The 18,861-nt window shown below is 47.6% G+C and overlaps 2 protein-coding genes across 3 annotated transcripts in view; both read left to right on the plus strand.

The window, feature by feature from the left end:
- rps6ka3b (ribosomal protein S6 kinase, polypeptide 3b) overlaps nucleotides 1–7,535 on the plus strand; it is a 19,314-nt gene extending 11,779 nt beyond the window's left edge. Inside the window, exons 11-22 of one of the 2 annotated variants that reach the window (XM_030099202.1) lie at nucleotides 2,169–2,257; nucleotides 4,013–4,077; nucleotides 4,179–4,281; nucleotides 4,395–4,501; nucleotides 4,582–4,704; nucleotides 4,786–4,875; nucleotides 5,002–5,160; nucleotides 5,343–5,504; nucleotides 5,573–5,649; nucleotides 5,724–5,841; nucleotides 5,945–6,085; nucleotides 6,734–7,535. In XM_030099202.1, the coding sequence (XP_029955062.1) occupies nucleotides 2,169–2,257; nucleotides 4,013–4,077; nucleotides 4,179–4,281; nucleotides 4,395–4,501; nucleotides 4,582–4,704; nucleotides 4,786–4,875; nucleotides 5,002–5,160; nucleotides 5,343–5,504; nucleotides 5,573–5,649; nucleotides 5,724–5,841; nucleotides 5,945–6,085; nucleotides 6,734–6,856 (1,357 nt within the window). In that variant the 3' untranslated portion in view covers nucleotides 6,857–7,535. Of the gene's footprint in view, nucleotides 1–2,168; nucleotides 2,258–4,012; nucleotides 4,078–4,178; nucleotides 4,282–4,394; nucleotides 4,502–4,578; nucleotides 4,705–4,785; nucleotides 4,876–5,001; nucleotides 5,161–5,342; nucleotides 5,505–5,572; nucleotides 5,650–5,723; nucleotides 5,842–5,944; nucleotides 6,086–6,733 lie in introns of both variants that reach the window. The other variant, XM_030099201.1, reaches the window with a different exon arrangement.
- Nucleotides 7,536–7,743: 208 nt separating this feature from the next.
- Nucleotides 7,744–11,215, plus strand: eif1axb (eukaryotic translation initiation factor 1A X-linked b). Its single transcript, XM_030099227.1, has 7 exons — nucleotides 7,744–7,886; nucleotides 8,759–8,842; nucleotides 9,685–9,788; nucleotides 9,985–10,035; nucleotides 10,128–10,209; nucleotides 10,313–10,404; nucleotides 10,690–11,215. The coding sequence occupies exons 1-7, from the start codon at nucleotides 7,871–7,873 to the stop codon at nucleotides 10,693–10,695; spliced, it is 435 nt and encodes a 144-aa protein (XP_029955087.1). The 5' UTR covers nucleotides 7,744–7,870; the 3' UTR covers nucleotides 10,696–11,215.
- Nucleotides 11,216–18,861: the final 7,646 nt, after the last annotated feature.

Raw genomic sequence — 18,861 nt, forward strand, 5'->3', positions numbered from 1 at the left:
CCAACCCCCATCCAACCCCCATCCATCCCCCATCATTCCACCATCCAACCCCCATCTAACCCCCATCCATCCCCCATCATTCCACCATCCAACCCCCATCCAACCCCCATCCATCCCCCATCCATCCACCATCCAACCCACATCCATCCCCCATCCATCCACCATCTAACCCCCATCCATCCTCCATCCAACCCCCATCCATCCACCATCCAACCCCCATCCAACCAAAATCCATCCACCATCCAACCCCCATCCACCCACCATCCAACCACCATCCATCCACCATCAACCCCCATCCATCCACCATCCATCCCCCATCCATCCACCATCCAACCCCCATCCATCCACCATCCAACCCCCATCCATCCACCATCCAACCCCCATCCAACCAAAATCCATCCACCATCCAACCCCCATCCATCCCCCATCCAACCACCATCATTCCACCATCCAACCCCCATCCATCCCCCATCATTCCACCATCCAACCCCCATCCAACCCCATCATCCCCCATCCATCCACCATCCAACCCCCATCCATCCCCCATCCATCCACCATCCAACCCCCGTCCAACCCCCATCCATCCACCATCCAACCCCCATCCAAACCAAAATCCATCCACCATCCAACCCCCATCCATCCCCCATCCAACCACCAACCAACCCCCATCCAACCAAAATCCATCCACCATCTAACCCCCATCCATCCTCCATCCAACCCCCATCCATCCACCATCCAACCCCCATCCAACCAAAATCCATCCACCATCCAACCCCCATCCAACCCCCATCCACCCACCATCCAACCACCATCCATCCACCATCAACCCCCATCCATCCCCCATCCATCCACCATCCAACCACCATCCAACCACCATCAACCCCCATCCATCCACCATCCAACCCTCATCCATCCCCCATCCATCCACCATCCAACCCCCATCCAACCCCCATCCATCCACCATCCAACCCCATTCAAACCCATCCAACCAAAATCCATCCACCATCCATCCCCCATCCATCCACCATCCAACCCCCATCCATCCCCCATCCAACCACCATCCAACCCCCATCCAACCCCCATCCATCCACCATCCAACCCCCATCCATCCTCCATCTAACCCCCATCCATCCACCATCCAACCCCCATCCAACCAAAATCCATAAACCATCCATCCGGCATCCAACCAAAATCCATCAACCATCCATCCCGCATCCAACCAAAATCCATCCACCATCCAACCCCCATCCATCCTCCATCCAACCCCCGTCCAACCCCCATCCATCCACTATCCATCCCCCATCCAACTAAAATCCATCCTCCATCTAACCCCCATCCATCCACCATCCAACCCCCATCCAACCAAAATCCATCCACCATCCAACTGCCATCCAACCACCATCCATCGACAATCTATTCTCCATCCATCCGCCATCCATCCATCCTTCATCCTTCATCCATCCAACCAACCATCTGACCTTCATTCATCCTTCATCCATCATTCACTCAATAGACCAGAATACACACTCCTCAAGTTATTGATTTCTGGCTCTCAAGTGAAATTTCAGGATGACCCTGACTTTTTGACCCTGACCCTGACCTCCTAATAATAATAATGCATTGGTTTTATATAGCGCTTTTCAGGACACTCAAAGACGCTTCACATTGCATTATTCATTCTCTCCACACTGGGTGGTGGTAAGCTACTGCTGTAGCCACAGCTGCCCTGGGGCAGACTGATGCCATCGGCCCCTCCGACCACCACCAACCATTCACTCACACAATTCTCATACTAGGCAATGTGGGTGAAGTGTCTTGCCCAAGGACACAACGATAGTATTACGCCTGCGGGAGCTGGGATCGAACCACCAACCTTCCGGTTATAAGACGACCTGCTCTACTAACTGAGCTACTGTCGCCACTTCTGACCTCCTGACCCCTAACCTCCTGACCCTAAACCCTGACCTCCTGACCCCCTGACCCTAACCGTCAGACCCTGACCCTAACCCTGACCTCCTGACATGGTTTGAACCCCAGTGTGAGGGGTGGAGTTTACCGTGAAGGAGGGGCTAATGTGAGAGCAGGGGTCAATGTCAGGAAATAATTCTCTCACACACACACACACACACACACACACACACGCTGACTGTCTGTGTCCTCTGTCTCAGGGCGAAGCTCGGGATGCCTCAGTTTCTCAGTCTGGAAGCTCAGAGTCTCCTCAGGAACCTTTTCAAACGGAACCCGGCCAACAGACTAGGTACAGCACAACAACCTGGTCCTGCAGGTCCAGCAGACCAGTCCTGCAGGTCCAGTCCAGCAGACCAGTCTTTCTTCCTCTTGTGGAGCTGCCTCCATCCACCAGTTCTTACTGGAGAACCTCACCATGTTGACGTGTTGCAGCTGTACTTCCTGTCTGGTTGTGTGGGCCTTTAGCTGTACTTTATTTTATTTATTTGTTTATTTATGTATTTATTTATTTATTTATTTGATAGGGACAGTGCACATTAATAAACATCTGCACTGCCAGACAATAACAGGTGTAAATATGCCGGATTATTAGCCACAAGGCTAATTTACATCCGTTGTCCCTCGGCAGATACAAGAAGAAAAACACAGTGAACACAATTAGTAGAAAAATAAACATGTTAAAGATAGGATCAGTGATTGCAAGACTGGTTTGCTTTAAAGGTGCATTAAGGAGTTTCTCAACTTTAAAAATACTTATTTTCCACCATAAATATGTTACACATTTTAATGATGTGTACAATGTGCCCTGACATATTCATTGCTAGTACCTCTAACAGCGCTAAACTGTCACTTGAAAGCTGCAGTGCCGGTCTGGCTCCAGAATTTTTGGGGGGAGAATTTGAAAGGAATGATGTAATTCACGCTCCCGCTGGCCTGATTTAGTTAGGTTTCGTTTTGTCCGCCATTACTCCGCCAGATGCTTAGTGAGCAGCAACTGAGCAGGATCTTCCAGAAAGTCAGAACAGACTGGCTTCCAGCACTGCCACAGCTCCACACAGACTCCACCAGGGAGAAGAAACTTACATTTTACTGGAGCGCTGCTACAAGAGCGAGGAAGGAGTTCCCCTCTTCCGTGCACGCGAGCCACAGGCACGAGTTTTTCACTAAGCTGCATTACACCCAAGGCCTGCAGGGGGCGCTGTTTTGCATGAAATGTGCAAACTCCTTAATGCACCTTTAAGCCACACTTTGAGCTGAGCTCTGAACAGAGGAAAGGTGGAGCGTTCCCTGACAGTGAGGGGCAGACTGTTCCAGATCTTACTGGCCTTCACAGAGCATTTTGTCCAAAAGCAGCTCACAGTCGCCCCTAGAGGTGGAACGTGTCCTTGCACCAGTCTTTATTTTAAAATAGTCCAACAGTGGAGGGGTGCCAGTCCATGAAACACTTTGTACACAAAACATGCAGATTTGAAATGCTTAGAATTCTCTAGACTCAGGAAGTTTTGCTTTTGTAAAGCATCACAGATATGGTGGGATCTCGGCTTTTTGTCAAAAACTTTTAATGAATTTTGTAAAGAGATTCTGTAGATTTGGAAGTACCCACACTCGTCAGCGACCAGCATGTGATACAGTATTCGATGTGGGACAGAATCATTGAATGTAAGAACATTTTTGCGACTCCAAACGTTATATATTGACGAATCTGCCTAAAATTTCTTAGATTAAACTTGACTGTGTTTTATAGGTTCTTGACATGTTTTTTAAAACTGAGTGTTGAATCAATAGTCACTCCTAAATACTTAAAATCAGGAACAATTTCTAGTTCTCCACCTCTTAAAAATACACCAGACTGGGTAATCTTTAAAGACTGTTTGGAGAACATCATGCAGACCGCTTTTTTACTGTTCAGCAACTTCCTGTCTGGTTGTTTGGACCTTCGGCTGTGACGTGGTGCGGCTCTACTTCCTGTGGTTTGGCTGTACTTCCTGTGGCGCGGCTGTTCTTCCTGTCCGGTTGTGTGTCACGGTGTCTCCCTCCCCCTCAGGAGCCGGACCGGACGGCGTGGAGGAGATCAAGAGGCATCAGTTCTTCAGCACCATCGACTGGAACGTCAGTCTGTCCCTCAAACCCGAAAACACTGCGGTGGTTCACTGTGACGTGCGATGGTTCACTGAGTGTATGTGTGTGTGTGTGTGTGCGTGCTCCTGCAGAAGCTGTTCCGCAGAGAGATTCCTCCTCCTTTCAAACCGGCTGCAGGACGACCAGACGACACCTTTTACTTCGACCCTGAGTTCACTGCCAAGACGCCCCGAGGTCAGTCTGCGCCGCCCACTGCTCCGCCCACTGCTCCGCCCCCTCCACCTCCTCCTGACACCACCACCCTCTCCTCTTCCTCCTGACACCACCACCCTCCTCCACCTCCTCAGACTCTCCAGGAGTTCCTCCCAGTGCAAACGCTCATCAGCTCTTCAGAGGCTTCAGCTTTGTGGCGATAACAGAAGAAGATGAACCCGAACAACACACCATCGTACAGGTACACACACACACACGCACACACACACTCAGACCCTGGGACCCTGGCGGATGTAGGTGTGTTCTGCTCTCTTGCAGCAGCTTCACCGCAGCACGTCTCAGTTCTCCGACGCCTACGAGATCAAAGAAGACATCGGCGTGGGTTCCTACTCCGTCTGCAAGCGCTGCGTCCACAGAGGCTCGGGCATGGAGTACGCCGTCAAGGTGAGACCCCGGGTCCTCCTGCCGGGCTTCCTGCTGGCCGTCCTGCTGGTCCTCCACTGCAGGTGTGTGTGTGTGTTTCAGATCATTAACAAATCCAAGAGAGATCCGACGGAGGAGGTGGAGATCCTCCTGAGATACGGACAGCATCCAAACATCATCACGCTCAAAGACGTGAGTCGCTCCTCTGAGCAACGGCAGGGCCTGACCTGTGGGGGCGCTGTGACCTGTGGGGGCGCTGTGACCTGTGGGGGGCGCTGTGAGCTGTGGAGGGGCTGTTTCACCGCTGTGTTCCTCCAGGTGTACGATGACGGCCGCTCGGTCTTCCTGGTCACGGAGCTGATGAAAGGCGGCGAGCTGCTCGATAAGATCCTGCGTCAGAAGTTCTTTTCGGAACGCGAGGCGAGCGCCGTGCTCTACACCATCACCCGGACCGTGGAGTACCTGCATGTCCAGGGGGTGTGTCCCCACACACACACACGCATGCTCACACGGACACACACACACACACACACACACACACACACACACACACACACACACACACAGTGGACAAAGACATACATAAATAAATATATAAAAACACATTTAATGTGTGCGTGTGTGTATGTTTGTGTGTGTGTGCGTGCGTGCCTGCACAGGTGGTGCACCGGGACCTGAAGCCCAGTAACATTCTGTACGTTGATGAGAGTGGAAACGCAGAATCCATCCGGATCTGTGACTTCGGCTTCGCCAAGCAGCTGCGAGCTGAAAACGGGCTGCTGATGACGCCGTGCTACACCGCTAACTTCGTCGCACCAGAGGTACGAGAGCTCCGGAGGAAGATGCTCTGTGGTCTGGGTGTGACAGGACGTTCTGCTGGGTTCTGCAGGTTCTGAAGAAGCAGGGTTATGATGCGGCTTGTGACATCTGGAGTCTGGGAGTGCTGCTCTACACCATGCTAACAGGGTACACACACACGCACGCACGCACGCACACGCACACACACTTCCTCTGTTCTCCACATGTTCTCCTGTCTCCAGATTCACTCCCTTCGCCAACGGTCCTGAAGACACTCCGGAGGAGATCCTGGCTCGGATCGGCAGCGGGAAGTTCTCACTCAGCGGGGGGTACTGGAACTCTGTGTCCCCGGAGGCTAAGGTACACACACACACACACACACACACACACACACACACAGAGTAAATGTGTTTTTATGTGTTTATATGTCTGTGTTGAGCTGTTGGTGACCTTTGACCCTCAGGACCTGGTGTCTCAGATGCTCCACGTTGACCCCCACAAGAGACTGACAGCGGGACAAGTCCTGAGACACTCCTGGGTGACCCGCCGGGACCAGCTGCCCAGATACACCCTGAACCGACAGGACGCCCCGCATCTGGTCAAGGTGAGACGAGACAGGACGGGGTGAGACGGGGTGAGACTGGACAGGACGGGGTGAGATGGTACAGGATGGGGGAGAGACGGGGCAGGACGGGGGTGAGACGGGGCAGGATGGGGGTGAGACGGGGGTGAGACGGGGCAGGATGGGGTGAGACGGCACAGGATGGGGGTGAGCCCGATGGGGTGAGACGAAATATGACGGGGATGAAACAGGGCAGGACGGGGTAGGATGGAGGTTACAGTGATTGAACAGGTGTGAGACAAGGATGTGATGGGCGGTGAGATGAGAATAGGACAGAGTGAGACGGCGTGAGACGGGACATACAGAGGACAGAGACTGTTTCTCACTGGTATGAATAAAGGCTGTCCTTGGTAACTGAACTCGTCAGTAGTTGGACTCGTTTTTGAGCAGACAGTGTAGTAGCTGGACTCGTGAGGAACTGGACTTGTTCGGAGCTAGACTTGTTTTTGAGTGGACACGTTGGTAGCTGGACTTGGTGAACAGACTCGGTGACTGCACTCTTTGGTGGAGGGACACATCGGTAAGTATAGACTCGTTGGTAAGTGGACTCGGCAACTGGACTCATTGGTGAAGGAACTCATTGGTAACTATAATCTTGTTAAGCGTGTCACTTCCTGTCTCCTCCTCCAGGGGGCGATGGCTGCCACCTACTCAGCTCTCAGCAGGAATGTTCCTCCAGTTCTGGAGCCGGTGGGCTGTTCCACTCTGGCTCAGCGGAGGGGGGTGAAGAAGATCACCTCCACTGCGCTGTGACCTCCTCCTCCTCCTCCTGCTCCTCTCAACTCTGACCTCAATCTGACTCCTGCCAGACCTCCTCCTCCTCTTCCTCCTCCTCCTCCTCCTCCTCCTCTCCCGTCCTGGTCTGGTGGGGCGTACTACTGATGGACCCGGGAACCGCTAACGCCAAATAGGAGCACAAAGACTGCTCATCCTCATCCTCCTCCTCGCCTTCATCCTGCTTCTCCTCTTCCTCCTCCTGCTCCTCTTCCTCCTCCTCGCTTTGGACAATCATGGCCGCCTCGAGGCATCAGTGCGGAATCAAAAATTATGAAATAAAAAACGGGTAACATGAGCTTCATTCCCTGTCGTCATGGAAACACGTTGACATCATCATCATCATCCTCAGGAAACATTTGGTACCAGGTGAAGGTCTGAAGGGTCCCTGAGGGTCTCTGAAGGTCTCCTCCTGGTTTCATGAGACCAGTTGAGAAGCAGCAATGGTGTTGGACTGGAACTACTTTCTGTGGAGGATGGATCTGAGTTAGTTACAGTTCAGGGAACAAAAACCAAAATAACACGGGAAAACTTATCTTCCTCTTCCTCCTCGTCTTCCTCCTCATCTTCCTCTTCCTCCTCCTCTTCCTCCTCCTCCAGCTCTTTTTGTACCTGCTCGGCTGGACTTTCTATGAAAACCAATAAAAACGAGAATCAGTTCAAACTGTCCCTGTCTGTTTTTTATCGAGCATCTCAGAGGACGATGTCCAGATGTCCTCATGAGGATAGCTTCTGCCCGGGTTGCCCCCTGCTGTCCTCTGTTGCCCCTGCTGTCCTCTGCTGCCCCCTGTTGCCATCCGTTACTGTCTCACGTATTGTCTCTGTCTCAGTCACCGTGGACAATAAAGCCCTGTTTGAATGACGTGCTCTGCGCATGCGCACACGGTGAGCCTTTAGCCTCGTTGAGCTCGTGATTGTCGGACTCCGTCACAGTTTACCGGCTGACAGCAGCAGTTTGTCCCGCACGTCCCGCAGACCCCGCACACAGACAACATGCCCAAAAATAAAGGTGAGTGTGACAGGAGCGCGTGTCCGCGATTTGTCGGCGGCGCGCAGAGACACTCGGGCAAAACGTGACGCCGCGCAGCCAATGCTAATGCTAATGGCTGTTAGCTGCGGAGCTCCGCGGGGAGCAGCCGGACACCGGGAGACCCGGGGACAGGGACTTTTACCCCGGCTGATAGGAGTCCCAGTAGGTCCCCGTCTCCGTCCCCTGTCCCTGTCCCCGTCTCCGCCCGCTGCTTCGTGTCCCAGATGTAGCGAGCTAGCACAGTTAGCATTGGACTGAAGTTGGCTTGTGAATCGGGGCTTCCGGCTTAAATAATATTTCAGTTTTCGTCTTTAAAACTTTTTATTGACTTTTCAGGAGGTTCCTGTGTTTTAATTTAGCCGCGTAACGAAGAGAGACACTTAATTCCGAACAGAACTGTCTGTTCCTCTCTGTGAAACAGACCCGGTCCAGGTCCAAACAGCGCATGAAGTCCGTCTCAGACCCGGTCCGGGGGGGTGAGGGGTGGTTGTTGTTGTTTGCTGTTATCTGGATCGTCTCCAGACCCTGACAGGTTCTCGTCGGTTCTGGTGTTTCCAGACTGAGGAGAACTACTCAGAACGGATCCATCAGCAGGTAGAACCACCCGGTTCTCCTGACGTTCTCAGCCAGGTCCCGCTCCCTGTTACTGGGGAAAGAACCTCCATCACTAGTGGACCCTCCATCAGTCAGTCTCCCTGGTCTCAGAGTGTCTGGTTCTCCTGGCCTGGTTCCCTCGGGTCTTCCTGTTCCTGCGGTTCCTGCCGTGTTTTCCAGTGTCTGGTTCCTCGGAGAACGGAGAACACCTGTGTCCTGCCCTCTGATGCTCACCTGCTTTCTGTGTGTCTTCACAGGGAAAGGAGGAAAGAACCGGCGACGTGGAAAGAACGAGAACGAGTCGGAGAAGCGAGAGCTGGTGTTCAAGGAGGACGGCCAGGGTGAGAAGAACCGGGGAACACGCCCCAGAACCACGGTTCTCCCAATCATAGAGCCGCGCTTTAAAGGGATACTTCAACATTTTGGCAAATTGGCCCATTTAGTGCAATTCCTTAGTCATTTCAACAGCATACTTACTTTTTTTGTGAGGGTGAGCTGTTGTTTATTCAGAGGCGAGTCAGGGAAGGTTTTCGGGACGGACACAATGGAAGTGGATGGTATTTTTGGTTCCCCCTCGTCAAACTCATCAAATACACAATCCAACAACCCCAAAACACTCTGGTGGACACGTTATAATCCACACATTCACTACGCTGTGGAACACCAACAAATAATATTGTAGCGTTACGACACTGAAGCAAATACTGGGAACTACTTTTTCTTTTGAGATCACTACGCCCAGACGCCATGTTTAGTAAGTAGTTCCGTCTTAGCAATCTTCGCATAAACAACTCAATCTGGTAGTTTTGCATTAATATTTCACAGCGTAGTGAATGTGCGGATTATAACGTGTCCACCAAAGTGTTTTGGGGTTGTTGGATTGTGTATTTGATGAGTTTGACGAGGGGGAACAAAAATACCATCCACTTCCATTGTGTCCGTCCCGAAAACCTTCCCTGACTCGCCTCTGAATAAACAGCTCGCCCTCACAAAAAAAGGTAAGTTTGCTGTTTGAAATGACTACGGAATTGCGCTAAATGGGCCAATTTGCCAAAATGTTGAAGTATGGCTTTAAACTTCGCTCTGCAGTAAACTCAATGTTCAATCCTGAAAGCTTAAATCTAACAGTTGGAACAACCTGTCTCCCCACTCCACCCTCACCCCCACCCTACCCCGCCCCCAGAGTACGCTCAGGTCCTGAAGATGTTGGGAAACGGTCGGTTGGAGGCCATGTGCTTTGACGGCGCCAAGAGGCTCTGTCACATCAGAGGAAAGCTCCGGAAAAAGGTGCAGCTGCTCCGCCAACCCCACCCACCTTTAACAGGGGCCGACAGCCAGAGATCTGTGTATTTACATCTGTAGCCCTCCCTCCATCCTCCGTCCACACGGAACCCCGTCCCTTCAGTCCCTTCAGTGTAGACCTGTCCATCCAGACCCTGACCGTCCACAGAGGGAGTCTCACTGAGCTCTGCTTCTCCTTCAGGTGTGGATCAACTCGTCAGACATCATCCTGGTCGGTCTCAGAGATTATCAGGTAGGTGTGTGTGTGTGTGTGTGTGTGTGTGTGTGTGTGTGTGTGTGTGTGTGTTCTCTCATGATGACCTCTGACCTCGCTCTCCGTTTCAGGACAACAAAGCGGACGTCATCCTCAAGTACAACGCAGACGAGGCTCGCAGTCTGAAGGCGTACGGCGAGCTGCCCGAGCACGGTGAGTCCCCGGTGTCCCCCGTGTCCACTGTGTCCTCTATGCCCCGCCCCCTCTCCGGGATTGGCTGCTCTGCCTCACTCAGCTTCCTGTTTCCTCCTCACAGCTAAAATCAACGAGACGGACACATTCGGTCCCGGAGACGACGATGAGATCCAGTTTGACGACATCGGGGACGACGACGAGGACATTGACGACGTACGTCTTCAGACGAGGACTCGATCAGTCTGAAAGATTTCTGACCTCGAAGGGAACTTTTTAAAACGACTCCAAGGAAAAACTCTAAAGTGATTTTAGAATCTGCAGCTTTTTAGTTTTTTTTTTTTTTCAGTTTGACATGTGAAGGACAGGGTGGAGGCGGGATGGGGGGAGGACGCAGGGTGGAGATGGTGTGGGTGATGGAGGGTATGGGTGGATGGAGGATTGGGTGGATGGCGGGTGGAGGATTTGTCTGGCTGACGGTGTTCTCTGCTTGGTTTGCAGATCTGAAGTGGAGCTCCGCGGTTGGACGCTGGGTTCGACTCCCAGTGGAAAGTTGGAGCGCCGCCTCAGAACCATCTTCCAGGAGACGAGCCTCCGTCAGTCCTCCACCCACAGTTTGTCCAGGCTGACGGAGACGCGTCCCCCATCACTACTCCTCCGTCACCCGGTCCACGGCGGAACGTCTCCCAGCCGGCGTTCTTCACACAAATCTATTTATATTCTCCTCTCTGATTGGCCAATAAAAACCTGAACCAGAGGCGGAGCCTCTCTCCTCCAATCACAAGGCTTCTCTCATTTCCAGTCTGTGCTTTCATGCGCTTGCTGCTCACTCCACACACACACACACACACACACACACACACACATACACACACACACTCTCTCTCTCTCTCTCTGCAGCCTGTTTCAGTCTGGTCCTGGGAATCCTCTCCGTGGTCCCTGAGCGGGTCCGGCCCCTCAGGTTGGGCCGCTGTACTTCATGATCATGTAATCTGATGTTTCCAATAAAGATCTGAATTCTCTGAGACGTTCTGCCTTTTGGTCTGACGGAGCCGCAGAACCGCAACCTTCCGGCACCGACTACTAACCAGTAACTACTAACTACCAATGTAATCGAGTACCAACGTACTGAGAAGGAAATGGTTAATTTAAAGGTGCCTTAAGAAGTTTGCACGTTTTGTGCAAAACAGCGCCCCCTGCAGGCCTTGGGCGTAACGCAGCTTAGTGAAAAACTCGTCCCTGTGGCTCACGTGCACGGAAGAGGGGAACTCCGTCTTCGCTCGTTTAGAAGCGCTCAAGTAAGATTTAAGTTTCTTCTCCCTGGTGGAGTCTGTGTGGAGCTGTGGCAGTGCTAGAAGCCAGTCTGTTCTGACTTTCTGGAAGCTCCTGCTCAGTTGTTGCTCACTAAGCATCTGGCGGAGTAATGGCGGACAAAACGAAACCTAACCAGCCGGAGCGCGCATTACGTCATTCCTTTCAAATTCTCCCCGAAAAAATTCTGGTGCCGGACCGGCACTGTGACTTTCAAGTGACAGTTTAGCGCTGTTAGAGGTACTTGTAATGAATATGTCAGGGCACATTGTACACAGCATTAAAAATGTGTAACATATTTATGGTGGAAAATAAGTATTTTTAAGGTTGTAAAACTCCTTAATGCACCTTTAACTAATGGCTCCACAACATTTGAAAGTAACTGACTCTTTAACTGAAGCAGGAGGATTTTTTTTGCTTTGCGGTGATGGAGCAACGTCCTGGTTCGTGTGTGTGTGTGTGTTGTGAGTCAGACAAAAAGCTGCAACAGAATCATCTGAAGGCAATTTTCAGAGAGCTGATCTAGGAGAACCCTGCAGAACCAGGCGGCTCCCCCCTTTTTTTTCCACTTTATTTTTATTGTTTTTTGTCCATTTTACAGAAACACCACACATACAAAGAAAAACAAATATAAAACAAAGAACAAAAAAATAACTGGACAATTCAAGTTCAGTTTACATTAAAGGGACTGTATCATGCTTTTTTAGCTAGTCCAAATCCTAGAAATGGCATTAACATGGTAATAGTTTATTTTTAGCGCTAAGTTAAAGTCATTTTGTGTGAAATAAAAGATTTTCTGGGGCTAATTCTGAAACCCGGAAGAGAAAACACTCCGTTTCACTGTAGTCCCGCCTCTCCCCCTGTGAACTTTGATTGACAGCTACTTCAACCAATCAGTGCTTCAAAACAAATACGCTAGCTAGCTTTAGCTCTTTAGCTTTTTAGCTCTAGCTTCTCTACACGCAAAGACACGCGAAAACGTCTTTTCCTGATAGAAACTCACCAAGCGCAGACCCTTCAGACCCTCCAGACCCTCCAGACCCTCCAGACCCTTCAGACCCTCCAGACCCTCCAGACCCTCCAGACCCTTCAGACCCTTCAGACCCTTCAGACCCTCCAGACCCTCCAGACCCTCCAGACCCTTCAGACCCTTCAGACCCTCCAGACCCTCCAGACCCTTCAGACCCTCCAGACCCTCCAGACCCTTCAGACCCTTCAGACCCTCCAGACCCTCCAGACCCTCCAGAACCTTCAGACCCTTCAGACCCTCCAGTTCCTCCAGACCCTTCAGACCCTCCAGACCCTTCAGACCCTTCAGACCCTCCAGACCCTCCAGACCCTCCAGACCCTTCAGACCCTTCAGACTCTTGCTCTTGCTTGACTGTTGCTTTCAGACGATGGTTAAAGTTTATCTCCGTAATCGGAGATACAAAAAGCACCAACGCTGATTGCTGAGGGCCTGCGGGGGGGGGGGGGGGGGGGGGGGGGGGGGGGGGGGGGGGGCGTTCAGGGGAGCCATCTTCTCCGTGTGACGTCAACGTGGGAAACAGAGCGTTTTCACGGTGGGAGGGGCTGCCTCTCTGAGCAGCAGAAACACCAGGAAAACTCAAACACACAGGCACGAAGGAAAAAAATGCTTTGGGGAGTTTTTGGCAGTGGTGGGCCGTCAGGGCCTGCAAAGCCTTCTCTGCTGGCCTGAAAGGTATCTGAATTACAGACTGATGTAAATTATATTTTGTCCATGAATACTTACTAAATGATTCCAAGCGGTATATTCCAGTTCCTTTCATAGTTTTCCCATGGTTGCGCTGCTTCCAGACATGTTTTTTTCATATTAAATCATTTAACCAATCAGATTTCAGGCATCATCTGTTGCTAGGGTAAAAAGAAATCTGCCCGAGGCCTTCACTGTCCGTTCTGATGGCGCAGTAAAGTAAAGTGAAGCGTCAAACAGACAGCTGCTTCAACCAATCAGATTTTGAGTTGGCGACTCAGCGCCTTCTAGCTAGCTACACTAACAACAGCAGATCCAGGCCTTCTGATTTACATTCACCAAGAGATACAGTAGGGGGCGCTATGCACCTAAGTTGTTGGTCGCCACTCGCAATTATTCCAAAGAAGAAGAAGAAGAAGAGGCAGAAAAAGACCTGAAGAGAATTAAAACTTAAAGGAATACTCCAAAGATTTTGGACCCACGCCCTATCCCGATCATTTACAGAGTGAGATAAGCTCATAAATACCTTTTTTGTGTCCGTTGGTCCAGTGCCTGGCTAACAGCTGTTAGCATCGTAGTTAGCTTAGCTCAACTACGGCAGGTGAAGAGGAGACAGAGCCAGACTGAGAAAGTGGACAAAATCCTCCTTCCAGTGGTCCAGGGGACGGCGTATTAGCACGCGAAGTAAATCCGAATGGTTATAAAACATTTTAAAAGACGTGTTTTCTTTTCACCACTGGAAGGAGGATTTTGTCCACTTTCTCAGTCTGGCTCTGTCTCCTCTTCACCTGCCGTAGTTGAGCTAAGCTAACTACGATGCTAACAGCTGTTAGCCAGGCACTGGACGAACGACACAAAAAAGGTATTTATGAGCTTATCTCACTCTGTAAATGATCGGGATAGGGTGTGGGTCCAACATCTTCGGAGTGTTCTTTTAAGCCAGAAATCCCACAGGGCAGCTGGACTTTCAGCCCTGGCTTTATGGAACTGAAACGCACGGATAATCTATATGACAGGACAATGGAACTCTTTTTGAGGAAGGAAAGGTGGATGGATTTTGTTTACAAATAATCGGGATTTTGGTGAGTAAAATGTTCCTCTTTTCCTAAATAATATTGCTGTTTTATTAAGTTGATGCTTATTGTATGTGCACAGATGTAGTAGGAGACTTGTGCACTTCAGCAAAGGCATTTATTCTGGCTGCACAAGTATCTATCTGCTGTGCAACAACCCTTTATATGCATGTCTGTTTAATAAGATACTTTTTTTATAGATATAAAATAGTTATTGAGGGGTGGATTGGTTCAGGCGAATCTGTTCTGAAGGCCTTAGTGTGAAATGCACGGTCCGCCACTGGTTTTTGGTGAGAACATGACTATATAACAAGGTTAAAACATACAAAAAGTGAATTTTGCATGATACATCCCCTTTAAATATATGTTCGATAGTTTACAGTATTACTTTATGTAACTTTTTAAGAAAAAGGTCCATTTCTTCCATTGTTTATCATGCACCGGTCCCTTCAATCTGAAATTAAATACCATTTTTTACGTAATTGAGATTCCCTCTACAATTTTCATCCAGCCTTCTTGAGTTGGTGGGTCAGGCTTTAGCCAACTCTTTGTTATAGCTTTCAAAAAGAGTCAGTTACTTTCAAATGTTGTCTTATAGCAGCCAAAATCACCTTCGTCAAACTCATGTCCTCTTTTTTAACCGCCTGTGTTATATTTCCTCGGTACATCACTGAACAAGTGTTGGGAATTCTATAGCCAAGGATTTTGTATAAAGTCGCACCAAGTTGTTCCCAATAGCCGGTAATTTTAGGACAGCTCCAGAAGACGTGCTATGATCAGCCTCTACTCCTCCACAGCCTCCAGCAGCTCTGTGGGACAGAAGTTTGTCTACTTTTGATTTTGGGTCTAATGAAAAATCGTGTCAAGTTCTTCAGCAGAATTCCCTCCATGACGATGAATTAGTTGTGCTCTGCTGGACTTCACACATCTGAAGCCGCTCCTCCTCTGTTATTTTAACCTTCAGTTCTGTTTCCCATTTATGTTTAATGTATGAAACTGTTTCCTCTCGGCATTCCTTCATTGAATTGTAGAGGCTGAAACTGCTTTTGCCTTCTTTTGCAGAAATGAATCTATCACTACCCCGATGCTGTGAGTCCTGTCAGATAATTTCGGTCTAGTTTGTTTTGTGGAGCAATCTCTCACTTGTAAATACCTAAAATGATCTTTATCTAAATCATATTTTGATTTTAGTTCTTGGAAACTCAAAAGCTGCCCATTTTTTAGAAGAGTGCTGTTATTCCCTTTTCTTCCCACTGTTGAAATGATTGATCAGTTTTTCCTGGTTTGAATTTTGTATCATACTAAACCATTTTAAAAGGAGAGCCTTTTCTTTTAGATTATATTAACACCAGGTGCCATACTTCCAGTGTAAATTTGAGAATTGGATTCATTTTGCTCTTAAGAGATGTTGTTAACTCTTGATCTGCGAGAAAAATTTGAGTTTTGAAACCTAGAACTTCTTTTCAATTCCCCCCCCCCCCCCCTTTAGCTTTTGAGTTGCAAAGTTGTATATTTGATCCGTGGCTTTTTCCCATTCCAAATAAATCTCGAAATCATTTTATCCCATGCTTTGAACTTGCTTTGTGGTACAGGAAGTGGGAGGGACTGAAACAAGTATAGTAATCTGGGTAATACATTAATTTTGATTATTTGTATTCAAGAAATAAAATCTGCTGGTAAGGTGGACCATCTATCCAAGTCCTTCTTAACATTTTCTTCAATTTTATTGTAATTTATCTCAAACATGGTAGAGAGCGACCTGGCAGGGTAATTCCTAAGTACTTCATTGATTGTGAGTTCCATGTCTGTGTTTTTCTTTAATATTTTGAGAGGGAACATAATGCCTGCCACCTCGTGGTTTGCAAACACTTTTTACTTTGAACAGTGAGACAAGTAGAAGAAATCTTGATTTTAAACATAATTCTGCAAGAATGACTCTGAAAGGAATGTGTGTTTCTGTCGCAGGTGTGAAAAAATGGAATTCTTTGGAAAAGGTTGTGAAACAATGTTCAAACATTTTGCAGTTTAAATGTAAGTTTAAAGGAAAAATATTTAACATTTATGGAAAGGAGCAATAATAATGGTGTGATTGATTTATAGATTGATTGTGGCCATCTGAGGCTTTTTGTTTTCTTGTTTGAGTTTGGAAAAAAGACTGGGGTGGGAGTTAAAAAGACTTATCTTCATCCTACTTCTGTTCTTGTACATGGGATGTGTGTATTTTGTGTTCTTATAAATTGCATCCATTTGTTGATTTTTTTTTTCTTGCATTCCCATGGAAAAGAATAAATGAAATGAAACAATTGAATGATAAAATTTGTGTCTCATCTATGTTAATTTTATAACCTGAAAAGTCTTCATACATTTGAAATAAGTTCATTAAATCTGGGAGGCACAAATCTGGATTTTGAAGGAAAATAATGACATCATCAGCAAACAGCCCAGTGCCATGCAGAGACTCCAGAGACTGTAATAGCCTGCAGATTTGGACTTTGCCTTACAGCTTGTGCAGGAGGTTCTACATATAACGAGAAGAGCAAGGGGGACAGGCCACAGCCCGGCTTATTTCCTCTTTCTGACTGGACTCTATCAGTTAAACTACCATTTACTTTGATTCTGGCAGTGGGCTTGTGGTGTAGAGTCTTTATACACTGAATTGAATCGTCTTTAAAGCCAAATCTTTTTAGTCCTTCATATAGAAACCCCCAGGTTACACTAGCAAATGCTTTTTCTTGGTCTAAACTAATTAATATTGTACTAATATCTGTGTTTTGTGCTTTATCTATGACATGAAGCACTCTCCCTATATTGTCTTGCGTTTGGCGCACTCTAATGAAGCCAGTTTGATCTACATCAATCAAATCTGGCAGGAAGGTCTCCAGTCTTTTAGAGATAATTGTGCTACATATTTTTATCATCTACATTGAGAAGTGATATAGGTCTTTAATTTTTACATTGCGCCTTGTCTCTGCCTTCTTTGGGTAACAGTGTAATGACTGATTCCCTCCATGACGGTGGAGCTACACCATGTTTAAGAGTCCAGTTATAACATTGCAGAAGTAAGGGTTTAAGTTCTTCCTTAAAATTTTGTAAAATTCAGATTGAAAGCCATCGCTGCCTGGTGATTTATTTGCTTTTTGTTTTCCTATTGCTGCCTCCAGTTCTTTATGTGTAATCTGTGACATAATGAGTTTATTTTGGGCTTCCCCTACAGAGGGTAAGTCCAGCATATCAAGAAATTGTTTTATAGTTTCCTTATCTGCAGCTGGTGGCTGTGAATATAATTTTGTGAACTCGTTCTCTATTTCACTAGGATTGTAGTACAGTTGATTATTGTCTACATCCATAATCTTATTACTCACCATTGACTCTTGTTGTCTACGGAGCCTCCTTGCTAACATCCTGGTTGCTTTTGGTCCAAATTCATAGAAACTTTGCTTTATGAATCTCGCTTTTTTTCTCGATTTCCCAACTAAGAATCTCATCAATTTCCTTTCTGACTTCTTTTGTTTTCAGACTGTTCCGTTCCCTGTTCGCTTGTGTTCTTCTTCAAGGTGTTTAAGATTTTCAGTTTTATTTTTATATGTTGTCATTCTTACCCGTTTCTGTGCCACTGTCATTGCAATTAATTTTCCTCTCAACACTGCCTGCAGCGCGTCCCAGAGCATGGCTGGATTTACTTCTCCTGGATCGTTTTCTTCAATGTATCATTTGATTTCTTCTTTGGTTTGTTTGATATGTTCTTCCCTGTTTAAGATGCTTACATTTAGTCTCCAATTTGTGTTCATTTCCTATTATCAAGATTACTTTTAATACTTATCATAGAATGGTCTGAGACGTCTACTGTCCGTAACGTTAAGAACTTCTTTAGTGTTGATCAAAAAATAATCCTGGAGAAGACAGCATGGGGAACTGAGTAATGCGTGTAGTCTTGATTTTGTGGATGATGTTCTCGCCTTTTGTCAACCAGTCCCACCTCCTGTATTCAATAATTTAGTCAAGTTGTTTTAACAGTTTTTAATACCAGTTGTGTCCATTTTACGGTTCAATACTACATTGAAATCTCCCCCACATATTAGAAGGCCCTCTAATTCCTGAGCTACAATATTGAACACATCTTTAAAAAAAGATTTCTTACTTTCGGGAGGGGCATAAATGTTCACCAAAGTAACCAGTTTATTTTCTAATTTACCCTGAACCAACACATACCTACCCTCTTTATCAGTTACCTCTTTGTAGCGTTCAAATTGTACATTATTTGCAATTAGAGTGGCAACTCCTCTTTTTTGACTTAATCTGTAAGAGCTATAGCATGTGTTTCTGTAACCTAATCTTTCATGTTCTTGTTGGAAAAATGGGTCTCCTGTAAGAAAGTTACTTGGGGTTTTTCTTTGTTTTAATTTAGTCAGGTCCTTATTTCGCTTGACCGGGTTATTTAACCCATTTACATTTAATGACACCACCTTAATACCATTAAAAGGCATATCACTAAGTAAAACGTATCAAGAACTTCCAGACAAACAACAAAAACAAAACCTGGCCTGATGTGGCCAACAAAACCATAACACCAAAATA

This window comes from Salarias fasciatus, chromosome 9 (assembly GCF_902148845.1).
Source record: "Salarias fasciatus chromosome 9, fSalaFa1.1, whole genome shotgun sequence".
Lineage (NCBI taxonomy): Eukaryota > Metazoa > Chordata > Actinopteri > Blenniiformes > Blenniidae > Salarias > Salarias fasciatus.

Bases quoted from the DNA above. Each gene is read 5' to 3' on its own strand.
- eif1axb (XM_030099227.1), top strand. The intron at 8,843-9,684 runs GTGAGAAGAACC...CCCCGCCCCCAG, and splicing joins GTTCAAGGAGGACGGCCAGG to AGTACGCTCAGGTCCTGAAG. The intron at 10,210-10,312 runs GTGAGTCCCCGG...TCCTCCTCACAG, and splicing joins CGGCGAGCTGCCCGAGCACG to CTAAAATCAACGAGACGGAC.